General features: G+C 35.6%; 1 protein-coding gene across 2 annotated transcripts in view; it reads right to left on the reverse strand.

Moving 5' to 3' along the window:
- LOC123512225 overlaps positions 1–15,000 on the reverse strand; it is a 63,728-nt gene that overhangs the window by 16,962 nt on the left and 31,766 nt on the right. For both annotated transcript variants that reach the window (XM_045268483.1, XM_045268482.1), the window contains exon 3: positions 10,939–11,063. In XM_045268483.1, the coding sequence (XP_045124418.1) occupies positions 10,939–11,063 (125 nt within the window). The remainder of the gene's footprint in view (positions 1–10,938; positions 11,064–15,000) is intronic.

The following is a 15,000-nucleotide window of genomic DNA, read 5'->3' on the forward strand; positions in this document are numbered from 1 at the left end:
TTTTTCGCCCAAATGTCGAAAAAATAAGTAAAACGAGAGAAAAAAAAATAGTCTATATTAATTTACTTATTTGTTAGTTCGTTTTCTTATTCTCGTACAAGTTTTTCACCCAAATCTCGAGAATGAAAGATAATTAAAACGAGGGAAGAGAATGAAAATAAGGAAAACATCTGTTAATTCTCTTTCCCGCTAAAACTTTTCACAACTCAAGGAAACATTGAGAAAGGAGGACACGATGAATAATTATGATTTCCTCTCTTTTTCGTGGAAGAGAGACAGGGACAATATATTTATTATGGCAAAAGACTTCTCCTTATTCTTCACCAATGCTTACTTTGAGACACCTTAAGAGACACTAAGATATCCATGAAGCTTCTGTGCGGGTGAATGAAACACAAACAGACAAACAAATAAACAAACGGACGAATAAACACGCAAGGCAAGACACACGAGGAGAACAAACAGTCAGGAGAATTCGGTCATATTTTGATGGCAAGCTTAACCTGAATGAAAATGAAAAAAACGAAAACAAGAGAAATGAAGGTGTTAGGAGGGTTGTGAACGAATTAATGAGGACGTCAGCTATTAACCTATTACTAAACATAAAGAAACAAAAGTGAAGAACTGTTACGAGTTTTGTAAAGAAATTAATTAGAAGAACATTAACTAAATACCTAACATATTAACCTACAAAACGTGAAGAGAGAGAGAGAGAGAGAGAGAGAGAGAGAGAGAGAGAGAGAGAGAGAGAGAGAGAGAGAGAGAGAGAGCTAATGACATGTTAACAAGACTTCTATATTATATACGGTAGAAATACTTTTTAAAATCTACAATACATTCAGAAGACTAATAGAAGCGACACGTGGTTTTATATTGTTTTTTACTGCTGTAGCTACGGATTAACTAAACATCGACATTATGAAAGGGGAAAAACTTGAAAACAAAGGCTCTAGTTGAAATGACAAGTTTTTTTTTTTCTAGATGTTTTTTATGACTTGAAAACAAAAGGCTGTAGTTGAAGTGCACATGTTTTATGGAGTGTTTTTACGGCTCTAATGACGGACAAACAAGATTTCTACATTGTGAACGGGGAAGCACTCTTGAAAACAAAGCCTCCAGTTTTTAGGATGTTTTAACGGCTCTAGTGACGGATTAACAAGACATCTACATTATGAATGGGAAAGCACTTGAAAACAAAGGCTGTGGTGGAAATGACATGTTTTTAGGATGTTTTTGCTGCTCTGGCGACGAATTAACAAGAACGAAGGAAGCACTCTTGAAAACAAAGGCTCTAGTTGAAGTGGCTTTTTTTTCTTTTTTTTTTTCAGGATGTTTTTACAGTTCTAATGACGGATGAATAAGATATCTACATTTTGAACGGGGGAAATACTCTTAAAAAACAAAGATTCTTGATGAAGTGCCATATGTTTTTTTCAGGATGTTCTTACGGCTCTAGTAACGGATTAACAATATTTCTGTATTGTGAACAGGGGAAATACTCTTGAAAAACAAAAACTAGTTGAAGTGACACGTTTTTTCAATTGCTTTTTACGTTTCTAGAGGCAGATTAACTGTACTTCTACATTATGAACAGGGAAAATATTGAAAATCTGGCATATCAACAAAAAAATTCTATACCGGGAGAAATACTCTTAAAAATCCAGCAAATCGTATCAGTGGCCTTTGAGATCAGTGGCAATGAGAGAGCAAAGTGTTTCTCAGGCCTCCCTCGGGTGCAGCAAGGCTTCTGACACGTGGACGCTGAGGGGGTCACTGTTCCCTCCCGCTGAGACACTGACTGGCAAACGTATTCCAGTCTCGCCCTAACCTTTGACAGCGAGGCGGAGACAGTATGACACTCGCTGGTTAATTTGAATAGAAGGATACTGTTGACTGATGAAAAAAAGAATAGATGGATATTACTGACTGAAAAAAGAATAGATCGATACTGTTGACTGAAAAAAAAAATAGATGGATACTACTGACTGAAGAAAAGAATAGATTGATACTACTGACTGAAAAAAAGAATAGATGGATACTACAGACTGAAGAAAAGAATAGATGGATACTACTGACTGAAGAAAAGAATAGATTGATGCTACTAACTGAAAAAAAAATAGATGGATACTACTGACTGAAGAAAAGAACATATGGATACTACTGACTGAAAAACAATGGAATAGGACGATACTACTGACTGAAAAAAAGAGTTGCTGAGGTTTTAATTCCGATGGTTCTCAGTTGCTAGTGAATGGATTAAAAATAAGAGGTTAAGAAAATATGTAAGTTGTTATGGAACCGTGACTGATCTTACTGAATGAGAAATAAACTAAAGGTATTGAGGTTTTAGTGTTAATTCGATCACATTCAGCTTTTATGAAATGGATTGATGTAAGAGGTTAAGAAAAGGTGTGAATTGTTATGGAACCGTGACTGATCTTACTGAATGAGAAAAGTAGACTAAAGTGGCTGAGGTTTTAGTGTTAATTCGACCTTTTTAGTACCAAGACGCGTTTTCATGTTCACTCTGCTTTCTATTTGGTGATTTTATACAACTTCAGAAACGTATGTGGGGGATTAGAATAGTGAAGGCTGTGGACATTAATATTCTACCCTCCATAGACCCTTCCTAATCAAGTGAAATCGTCTAATGGCAAGCAAATCTCATGGCAAAGTTAAAGAGATTGATGTAACAGTGTAAGAAAAGGTGTAAGATGTTTTGGAACCGTGAATGATCTTACTAAATGAAAAATAGAAATAGAGGTACTGAAAATTTTGAGTTGAGTTGATCTTTTGACTTTAGCGGGATTTTTGTTCTTCAAGCTCAACCATTTCACTGCGATACGAATTATTATTATTATTATTATTATTTATTTTTTTTTTAATCATCAACAACAAAGTTCGGTGTAATTTCTTTTACCTTTTTCTCGTTATTCTATTCTATGTTATCTTTGTTATATATTTCTCATGTTTCTGTTTTATTGTATTTTTTTATTCATCGTCTCATATTCTTTTCTTTCATTGTTTTGTATGATTTCTACATCTTCTTCTCGTTATTCTATTTTATTATTTCTCTGTGTGCAGTTAGTGAATGTAATAATACAAGACCGTGTGAGAAGCTGTAAGTAACCATGGAGCCTAAACGATCTTACCGGTTGAAAATAGAACTAAATATACGAAAAAGATTGTAATTTCTTTTATCATTCACTTCTCTTACCGTTAGTGATTAAAAAGAAGGGGAACTATATGAAACCCCTCGAATTTTAATGGTTGACGATAAAACTACTACTAAAATCCTTGAGTTAACAGATCACTTACTTGTCTTGCTGCCATTAGTAAGTGTGACTATAATGATGTAAGAGAAGCTATAGAAAGTCCAGTGTGTATGTAGCTTAATCAAATTTGAACCCGTTACTTGAGTTGTGACCAGATTAGCAGGCGCTGGGGTCTTGTCTACATCGTCCTTATTATAACCCATGTGCCACTTGCATACCTTCGGCCACTAAGCTAACCTAATCTGGCGTAACTAATCCTATTCTAGCCTGGACACTCTCTTAACTCCTTTAGTACCATGACTCGTTCTCATTTTCTTTCTACTTACTATTTGGTGATTTTATACAGCTTCAGTAACTTATGTGGAGATTGAAATAGTGAAGACTCTGGCCATTAATCTTCTGACTTCCATAAACCCTTCCTAACGTCAGTAAAATCGTTTAATCATGCTTAAAACTCAAGGTAAAAATGTGTCCCAGTACTGAAAGAGTTAGTCAATGTTCGTTTCTCTTATCGCCCTTTTATATCGTATGTGCCGCTTTCATGTGTTGACCAGAAGTTAAGGACACCAACATAACGTAACCTGATCTAACTAAACTTAATCTACCCTGGACACCTTCTTAGTATTCATCTCTATGAGTGTATATCTTCAGTAAACTTAACCCTTTCAATACTGGGACATATTTTTAACCTTGAGATTTGTGTACGATCAGAGTATTTTATTACGAAAAAGATTAATGGCTGGTCTTCACTGTTTTAATCCCCGACATAAGTTTCTGAAGCTGTTTAAAATCACCAAATAGTAAGCTGAGTGAATATGGAAAGACGTCATGGTACTGAAGAGATTAAATTACTTCGTGTCCTTTCCGTTTTACCGTTGCTTTTTGTTGATGCTTATATGAGCGAAATTACAAAAAAAAAAAAGGAACAAAGAAAGAATATAATAAGATGATAAATAGAAGATACAAAACAATAAGAAAAGCGAGAAACATTTAAGAGATCGAATATAAAGCATAGCTATAGAACAACAGACACAGACAATCTCTCTCTCAGTATCATGTCATCACCATCAAATTTATCTAGATATGTGTTTCTACTTTATTGTTGATGCTTATATAAAGAAAAATCCATACAAATTGTCTGGTCTATTATTCTGCGTATGGTTGTATTATTTTGTTGTCGATGCTCATAAAAAAAAGCCTTAAAAATTGTTTTTTCACTGTTGTTGATGCTTAAAAAAAATCGTAGAAATTATATTGTGCATTATTTTTTTATTTATTGATTTATTTTACTTAGTTGTTGATGTTTATTGAAAACATCCATTGAAATTGTACAATCTATTATTACTCTCGGTATGGTTTTGTTACTTTGCTGTCGAAGTTTATAAAAGATTGTAGAAATTATATAGTACCTTATTTCAGTCATGTTTCTTTTTTACTTTGTTGTTGATGCTTATAAAGAAAATCCATAAAAATCGTACAATCTATTATATCAGTCATGTTTTATTACTATTTTGTTAATGCATATAGAAAAATCGCAGAAATTGTATGGTCCATTATCTTTTTTTTTTTTTTCATTTTCATTTTTCTACTTTGTCGTCGAAACTTATAAAAAAGATCGTGCCGCTGTGAAATAGTTGAACTTGAAGAACAAAAAATTACCCACGAAAGTCAAAAAGGTTAAAAGGGCAAATTGACTTGATATTCCAACCAAAACTCCTGGACATGTGCAGCACACCGGGGTAAACAGCAGGTGAACCGGGCGGGACGGTGGTGGTGTGGTGTCTTACAAATCGATGAGTGTTGTGGCGGGAATACTGAGTCAATTAACCACGCGCCGACAGAGCAGACAGGAATGCTGGAGTCAGGCGGGGTCAGCGCGGCGTCCATTTGCAGTGTTACCAAGTCCGCGTGTCTGGAGGTTTGTGATTTATTGCGCGAGAGTTCATGACACTGAGAGGGATTGTCTGTGCCTGCTGTTCTTGTGCTCTATCTCTGTGCTTTCTATTTTATCTCTTATTCTTGTTTTTTTCATTGTTTTTGTCTTTTATTTATCATCTTACTATATTATATTTTTTTGTAGTTTCTTTATTTTTCTCTTATTTTGTTTCTATCTTCCTCGTTTTCTTTTTTTGTTTTGTATCTAATTTATTTACCGTTTGTTATTGTATTCTTTCATTGTTGTTTTGTGTGATTTCTTTATATTTTTCTCTTGTTATTTTTATTCTATTTTTTTTTTTTTTGTTATATCTTCCTCGTTTTCTTTTTTGTATCCAGTTTTACTTATTGTGTCATCTCTTTTTTCTTTGTTGTTTTGTAGTTTTTTTTATTTTTTTGTCTAATTGGTTGATTTTATTTCATCTCATGTTTTTTCATTCTTATTGTTTTTTTTTATCTATTTAATTCATCGTCTATTATTGTATTATTTCTTTAATTTTCGTGTGATTTTTAATTATATTTTTCTTGTTCATTTATTCAATTTTGTTTTTGATATATCTTCCTCGTTTTCTTTGGTTTTGTATCAATTTTGTTTATTGCCTCATATTGTCTTCTTTCTTTGTTGTTATGTGTGATTTCTACATCTTTTTCTTATTATTCCATTTTATATTATCTCTATTATATATTTCTCATTTTCCTGTTATTTTGTATCTATTTATTTATTGTCTCATATTCTGTTCTTCTCTTTTCGCTGTTCTGTGTCATTTCTTTATCTTTTTTTCTCGTTATTCTATTCTACATTATCTCTATCATACATTTCTCATTTTCTTATTCTATTGTTTCTATTTTATTTATCGTCTCATATTCTATTCTTTCTTTGTTTTGTATGATTTTATTATTTCCTCGTTTATTCAATTATTTATTTATAGTTTTTTGCTCTTTCTTCGTCTTTTTAACATACTTCAATAATAGTAGCGAGAGTTGATGATACGGAATTGCATCGCGTTTATTATCGTATACAGAATCTAAAGACACACTCATTGCTTGGAGAATACACGAGTGAATAGTCTCCGTGTGTCTCCAGAGTGTTTAATTGTGTGAAGGTTTATTGCTTAAGAGAAAAGTTTGTGGCTGTGTCGTTTTCTTACTTGTGTTTTCTTTACTTTCTTTTCTATATATTATTTTTGTATTATTTTTCTGTTCTTGTTTACTTTCCTAGCTTTTCTTTATTTCTCAGATTATTTTAGACTTAGATCGTATTGTATCTTAAAGTTGATAGTGTTTCCGTTAAAAGTAAATAAATAAAAGCCTAAAAGGTATAAGGCAATAAGGAACTGAACCCTCCTGCTCTGCCCCGATGCTCTTTTGTTTAGTAAGAGGCGAGTGTTGCACTTAGGGTTTGTTTTATTCATAGCCTCTCGTGCCTGTCTCCTCTTACTGTCTGGAGGGCCACGCCGCGGGTCGGGAGGAGGGAGAGGGACGGGGAGAGAGACTAGTGGTGGTGGTGGTGGTGGTGGTGGCGGCCAAGCAACAAGTAAAAGAAAATAGACCAACCACTTAACTTCCAAACACTTGCTTCGTAATGGTCAAGGAATGGCGAGGTTTTTTTTTTTTTTTTTTTTTTTAACTTGCTTATGAGAATGACGCACTGTTTCCCTCGCCTGCCGCTCACAGGCTGATGTGAGGCAGAAAGCAACACGAAGAAGGAACAAAATGGCTTAGAGAAAAACGAATAAAGGAAGGAGGAAGTAAAGGAAGCTATAAGAAGATAGAAGGAAAAAATAGGAGGATAAAGAAAGAGAAAAGAAGGAAAAAAGAAAACAAAAAGGGGAAAACTAATATGAAAGGGAAAAAAGACGGATGAGACACACACACACACACACACACAGAGAGAGAGAGAGAGAGAGAGAGAGAGAGAGAGAGAGCGCTAAAGATGTGTATCCCCCAACTAAACTACACCTGTTTCTCCGTGCACTGCCAGAACAAGTGTATGTTTAACGCACGAATGAGAGAACTGAGAAGCAAAACCACTGAACACCGATGAACACTTAGATAACGAGGAACGCATGAAGGAAGTTTGGCATCGTGGAGAACATCGATTAATACTTTCTTTGATAATTAAAGGAAAAAGATGATAAGGAAACTTCTAAATTTTTCTTCCTTTTTCAGCGCATAACGAAACCTAAAATAGTGATGAATATTTCCTTAGATAATAACGGAAGATGATAATGCAGTGGTACAGTGGAACCATGCTTGCTTTGGGGTCCGAGGGGTCTCCAAGCGCACGGGTTCGAATCCTGTCCACGGTCCGAGTGTAGGTTGGGCTTCCTCACTCGGGGCAACGGTTTCCTAGCGGGTGGGTTTTGAGATAGAGGTAGCCCTAAAAAGTATGCCCTTCACCCCATAAATTCCCGTAAAAAAGCCCACATGGTATAAAAAAAAAAAAAAATGATATAGTTCTTACATTGATAACTAAAGAATAAGAATAAACATATAATACACAGAAATTAACACGTTTTCTCTCGTAATCCCTTCAGTACTATGACACATTTTCGTTTTTTATTCTGCTTACTATTTGGTGATTTTAAACAGCTTCAGAAACTTGTGTGGGGATTAGTAAAGACTCTGGCTATTAATCTTTTGACCTCCATAGACCCTTCCTGATGTAAATAAAATCATCTTATCATCCCCAAAACTCAGGTGAAAAAAAATGCATCCCAGTACTGAAGGGATTAAAAGCATGAAGGAAGTTATGAAATTATTAAGAAAACCATTAGTAGGAGGAAACAAAAAAGTACTACAAGATAACATAAAGAACTTACGAAATTATTGAGAAAACTACAAATAACTGAGATACACTAAAGACAAGACAACACGAAGGAAGTTATGAAAATATTAAGAAAACCACAATTAACTAGGAAGAAACTAAAGAAAACAAGATAAAGTGAAAGAAAAGGCTATGAAATTATGAAGAAAGCCACAAATAACTGAAGAAAACTAAAGAAGACAAGATAAAGTAAAGGAAGTTGTGAAAATATTAAGAAAACCACAATTAACTAAGAAGAAACTAAAGAAAACAAGATAAAGTGAAAGAAAAGGCTATGAAATTATGAAGAAAACTAAAGAATACAGGATAAAATAAAGGAAGTTGTGAAAATATTAAGAAAACCACAAATAACTACCAAGAGAAAAAAAAAACGTGAAGGAGGTTACGAAATTACTAAGAAAACCACAAACAACTCGGGGTAAACTAAAAAAAGAACAAGATAACATGGAAGCTGCGACAATTTCTCTCTTACACGCTCGAGGGAAGCCAGCAAAGGGCACAAAAATGGGAGGAGGGAAGCCAACTCATCTCGATTATATGTTGTTAGGGTAAAGACATGACGTGACTGAGAATATTAACCCTTTGACTGGTATGGTCTCTCAGCATCGATAAGAGAGAGAGAGAGAGAGAGAGAGAGAGAGAGAGAGAGAGAGAGAGAGAGAGAGAGAACGCAGGGAATTAATATTTATTTTTTTCATTTATTTTTATTTTTCATGTTATTCTTCTTCAATTACGAGTAAATTAACTTACGTAACTGAAAGGAGAGAGAGAGAGAGAGAGAGAGAGAGAGAGAGAGAGAGAGAGAGAGAGAGAGAGACAGACCACCTTTAAGTCTATGTCATATTTTTATTTATTTATTTTTCAATTTTTACTTATTTATTCATTTATTTATATATTAATTTATTTGTCTAATTCTCTTCTTATTCGTCTTAAGTTACGTGTAATTAGAGAGAGAGAGAGAGAGAGAGAGAGAGAGAGAGAGAGAGAGAGAGAGAGAGAGAGAGAGAGAGAGACGAGGAAAGTATGAAAATAGCACCAGAAAGAATTGAGTCAAGATCACCACAGAAAAAAAATACGAATTAGAGATAGAAAAAAAGAGAAAGAGAGAGAGAGACTGGTAAAGAGAAAGGTAAGTAAATAGAGATGTAGGAGTGAAGGAAGGACAAGAGGGCGGAGAGAGAGAGAGAGAGAGAGAGAGAGAGAGAGAGAGAGAGAGAGAGAGAGAGAGAGATTTTGTTTACTCTTTTTATTGGTCCTTCTCTCTCTCTCCTATTCTTTCTTTAAACTACTTTCCCTTATCTATTTTCTTTCCTTCCTTCTTTCTTTCTTTTTTTCTTTTTTCTTCCTTTCCTTCCTTCCTTCCTTCCTTCTTTCTTTCATTCTCCCTGTTATAAAATATTCACTTTATTTATTTCTTTTGTCTTTGTCTCTCTTTCATCCTTTTCACTTCATCTAGTTATTATTATTTTTCTTTTATTCTCCTTTTTCCTTCCATTCATCCTTCTTTTCATTACATTCACAGCTTTATCCTTCCTTTTCCCTTTCTTTCTTTCTCTTCTTTCCCTTTTCCTCTTCCATTCGTCTTTTCTCTCCTACCATTTTTTTTATTTTTCCTTTTCTATTCAGTTTTATCTTTTATTTCTTTTCCTCCTTTCCTTTACTTCATTCATTCATTCATTCATTTTTTCCTTCCTTCTCTCACTTTTTTCCTTTTCCTTTCATTTTTTTTATCCTATTTTATTTTCCCTTCCTTCTTTTATCATCCTTGACACGTTTATTATTTCCTTTCTTCTTTTTCTCTATCTCTTTTTCGTTACTATTTTATCATTTACTTCTTTTTTTTGTTCATTTCATTCCTTCATATCTCTACATTTCTCTTTATTTCTCCTCACTTTTATTTTATCTTTCTTTTTATTTCCTTTTCATTGCTATCTTTTTCCTTTTTTACAATTTTATTATCTTCTTTTATTCCTTCCCTCCATTCCTTTCCATTCTCTTTGCTCTTCTTTTCTTCATTCATTCTTCTTTTTCTTCTCATTCTTTATTTTATCCTTACTTTTCCTCCTTTCCTCTACTTTTTTTTCTATCTTTCAATCCTTCCTTCCATAACTCTCCATTTTCTTCTCTTCTCTTTACTCTTCCTTTCTCATTCTCCTTTCTCTTATTATTCTTTCTTCTTTAATCAGTTTCCCTCTTTTTTCTTTACAATTTTATCTTTTATTTTCCTATCATTTGTTCTTCTTTTCTCCATTCCTTCTTTTTCTTCTTCACAACTGGCTTCCCCTCTCCCATTTCCCTCTTCCTCTCTCTCTCCCCCTTTCTCCCTCCCCCTTCACCTGGCTAAGTGTCATATTAAAAACACCACGACCATTTTCAAAGATTACAAAGACGAATAGTTGAATTCTAAAGAGTATTTGTCCTGTTGGTAATGCAGAAAACTTGTTAACTTGTCACTAGAATTAACAAAATATTCCTAAAAACCCGTGTCACTTCAACTAGAGCCCTTTAAAATGATGAAGGTGCAGTGCAGAAGTATTTGTCCTGTTGATAATGTAGAAACCTTGTTAAATGTCTCTAGAATTACAGAAGCATCCTTAAAAAACCAGTGTCACTTCAACTACAGCCCTTTGATATGACAGAAGCACCTTTAAAAACCAGTGTCACTTCAACTAGAGCCATTTGAAATGATAGAAACAGCCTTAAAAACTCGTGTCATTTCATCTAGAGCTCTTTGAAATGACAGAGACACCCTAAATAGCCCGTGTCACTTCAACTGCAGTCCTTTGAGATGACAGAAACACCCTTAATATCCGTCACTTCAAGTAAGACCCTTTAAAAATTATGAAGGTGCTGTGAGGCGATAAATTGTTTCAGAATACGATCCTTTTCTAAATGCCTTACCTGTGATAGGGTTTGATTGGGCTCTCCGTGGTCTCAGGTGTGTCCTCGCTTCCTGATTGGTCCTCGGTCGTCTCGCTGTCCAATAGGGAATCGTAGAGACGGAGACCTTTCGGGGCGGCGTGTGTCTGTGTGGGCGGGAGAGAGGGAGAATGAGTGAGAGGCAGAGAGGGAGAAGTTCTGAAGGTTTTGGGGAGTGAGGTAAGGTAGTGATGGTGGTTGAAAGAGCAGGTGCTGGAGGAGGAGGAGGAGAAATGCAAAGGAATACAAAGGAGGAGGAGGAGAAAGGTAGAAATGTAGTAGTAGGAGGTATTATAGTAGCTGTAGTAATAGTAGTGGTGGTGATGGTAGTAGTGGTAGTAATAATAGTAGTAGTAGAAGTAATAGTAATAGTAGTAGTAGCAGTAGCAGTAGTAGTAGTAACAGTAGTAGTAGTAATAGTAGTAGTAGTAGCAGCAGCAGCAGCAGCAGCAGCAGCAGCAACAGCAATAGTAGTAGTAGCTGCAATAGTAACAATAAACCAGCGTGGCGTGTGGGTGTGGTGAAGTGAAAGATCAGCACTGGGATGAACATTAGGCGTACTAGACAAGCTGCTTTGTCTTATAAGTGACGCAGCCTTCAGGGCACTGCTGCTCACCCTGGAATCCATGGCGACAATTTAAGGGGACAATAGTGGGCTGTTACAAATTATACATTACTAAATCATATATATATATATATATATATATATATATATATATATATATATATATATATATATATATATATATATATATATAACTTTTTTGGCGGGTAGGGATTTGGGAGAAAAATGAAGGGGTCCACACGAATGTTGAGAATTCAGGAAGAGGGAATGGACAGAAAAATGTTGAGAACCACTGCTTCAGAGGCGAGCTGTCCGTGTGGTGGTGTGACTGACGCGTGCAGGGGTGCGGCGGCTGTAAAGGAACAGCTGGAGGGCGAGGAACATTCCTATTTATTTATTTGTTTTTAAGGGGAGAATGACTTTTTAAATTTAATTTAAATTTTTCAAAAGGTGATCATATTATTACTGTGTCGAGAGTGATGGATGAGTCATTGCTTGTATTTCTTCATTAGGGTTTTGTTGCTTTAAAAGACGTGTGATTTGTTCTCTCTCTCTCTCTCTCTCTCTCTCTCTCTCTCTCTCTCTCTCGTGTTTTCTGTGTTTATTTCCTTTTTTGTTTATCTGTTTGTTTTATTTACTTGTATATTTGTTTATTTATTATTTATCAGTATTTGTTTGTTGATTAATTTTGTCACTTTGTTACGTATAAATGAGATTTTCACAAACCGTTTAGAAAGGAAAAATCAAGAAACCTGTTCATTTATCGCTTTCCCGAGAAAAATATAAGAAATAAAAATCGCAAAACCATTTAATATAGAGAGTGAATAACCTTGAGAAACCTTTAAATATCGAATTATCCACTCCCCTGCAAACAATAAACCAAAAACATAAGCCTTCAAACGTGTACCCAAGACAAAACGCTTCGATACAATATTTAAAGCTGATATCCGCAAGACCTTTAGAGCTTTTAATATATTCCAACGCTGCAGACTGTTCAACCTTTAATTATTCAGAGGTGGAGCAAGAATGACAAAAGGAATTAGTGATTTATATGAAGATAACATCAGGGACGCAAGTTAAATGTGGAGTGGAGACAGTATCAGGAGGGTATTAGAGGCTCCAGTGTACGTTGGCTGACAGGGGACGAGGGGCGTGGAGGAGGGACATGCGAGGCTGAGCTGAATGGTGATGTGAAGGCTCAGTGTCTTGATTGAGGCTCTTATTTTGATGGTTTGTGTGAAAGAGGTATGTGTATGCTGGTGTACTATTAATACTGTTACTGCTGCTACTGCTATTACTACTGCTACCACTGATGCTGCTGCAATATTAGTGAAAATAATAATGAAAATGATGATAATGCTGATTATAATAATAATAATAATAATAATAATAATAATAATAATAATAATAATAATAATACTTGATACCATCACCGTCACTACTACTACTACAGGTACTGCTGCTACTACTATTTCTGCCACTGTTTCTGCTACTGCTACTGTTAATACTATTACTACAACTGCTGATGCTGCTACTACTACTACTACTACTACTACTACTACTACTACTACTACTACTACTACTACTAGTAGTAGTAGTAGTAGTAGTAGTAGTAGTAGTAGTAGTAGTAGTAGTAGTAGTAGTAGTAGTAGTAGTAGTAGTAGTAGTAGATTCCCCACACACACACACACACACACACACACACACACACACACCAGACAGGAGTGGAGGCGACACAATCACGCCACATATCTCAACACGTACCAAACAGGATCCACGCACCCACCCACTCACCACTCACCTTCCCCCAACCTCTCCCTCCTGCCTGCAAGCCTCTGACCTCCACCCACCCACCGTGACCCTCTTGACCTGAGCCTGGCCCGCTCACCCCACACTCACTGCCTGAACTTTTCACTCACCAGTTTGACCTTTCCCTGATCACGTAACCTTTCCTGACCTATCCTGCCACCCACGACAAGGACCCTGGCAATTTGGTGACCTCCTGCCCTCACTTAAGACATGCTATGGTGATCTTAGTGTTTGATTCCCTATACACCGTTAGAGGAAAGTATTTGATTCCTTATGATCTTCGAGTGTGTATTTTGTATTTCCTGATGACCTGTGTTGATTTCTACGTTCATTGTGGTAAGAAAAGGATGTTAATTTAGTTTGTTGTCTCTGTGGTCTTTGAAAATAGGGCTTAACCTCTTCAGTACTGGAACGCATTTTTACTATTAGTTTTGGGTGTGATTAGAAGTTATATTTGCATTAGAAAGGGTCTATAGAGGTCAGAAGGTTAATGGCCAGAGTCTTCACTATTTTATTCCCCACATGAGTTTCTGAAGCTGTACGATCACCAAATAGTAACCAGAATAAATATGGAAACATGGTACTGGAGGATTTAATAAGAGAACAAAGGAAATAGTAAGTCCTTTTTCCAGACTTCCCTTCTGTTTATCAATTCTTCGTTTTCTGTTCTAGCTTTAAAAGGAATGTGAAAATAAAGCGTCTCAGAATAAGCTTCATCTCATTCCTCTCTCTAGTTTTCTATTTACTTTTAGCGTTTTTTTTTTTTTTTTGTTATTTTACAGGTTAGTTTAGTCTGTTGTTGCTTCATGTAAGTAAGGTTAGGCTATGCTACGTTAGATTAGGTTAGGTTAGACTAGGTTAGGTTAGGTTAGGTTAGGTTAGGTTAAGGTTAGGTTAGGTTAAGATAGGTTAGGTTAGGTTAAGGTTAGATTAGGTTAAGATAGGTTAGGCTAGGTTAGGTTAGGTTAAGGTTTGGTTAGGTTAAGGTTAGGCTGGGTTAGGTTAAGGTTAGGTTAGGTTAAGGTTTGGTTAGGTTAGAGTAGGTTAGGTTAGATTAGGTTAAGGTTTGGTTTGGGTAGGTTAAGGTTAGGTTAGATTAGGTTAAGGTTTGGTTGTGGTCTTCCTTGTAAATTTAACCCCTTCAGTGCTATGACGCGTTTTCATATTCATTCTGCTTACTCTTTGGTGATTTTGTACAGCTTCAGAAACTTACGTGGGGATTAAAATAGTGAAGAATCCAGCCATTAATCTTCTCACCTCCAGAAACCCTTCCTAATATAAATGAAATCGTCTAGTCATACCTAAACTCGTGGTAAAAATGCGTCCCAGTACTGAAGGGGTTAAACAGGTTAGGGTAAGTTTAGTTATGCTCTATTTGCTCTATACAGACCACACCTCTTCCTTCCGTTAGTCTTGATGATAACAACACCTTGAAGTATACACACCCTCACCTCGTCATTTCGATCTCTGTTTCTCTCTCTCTTTCTCTCTCTGTCTGTCTGTCCACCTTGTCTTGTTTTTCTTTATTCATCCCTGTGTTACCGTTCTGTTCCCTTCACCTTTCCCTCCTTCATAATCCTATTCTCTCTACTTTTTTCCTCCTTTGTTCTTATTTTTTCTCTTTTCTCTTCGCGTCTTTCTTTTCTTTCCTTGTTTTAGCTTTTCTTCCG

The sequence above is a fragment of the Portunus trituberculatus genome, chromosome 33 (genome assembly GCF_017591435.1).
Source record: "Portunus trituberculatus isolate SZX2019 chromosome 33, ASM1759143v1, whole genome shotgun sequence".
In the NCBI taxonomy this organism is placed as follows: Eukaryota; Metazoa; Arthropoda; class Malacostraca; order Decapoda; family Portunidae; genus Portunus; species Portunus trituberculatus.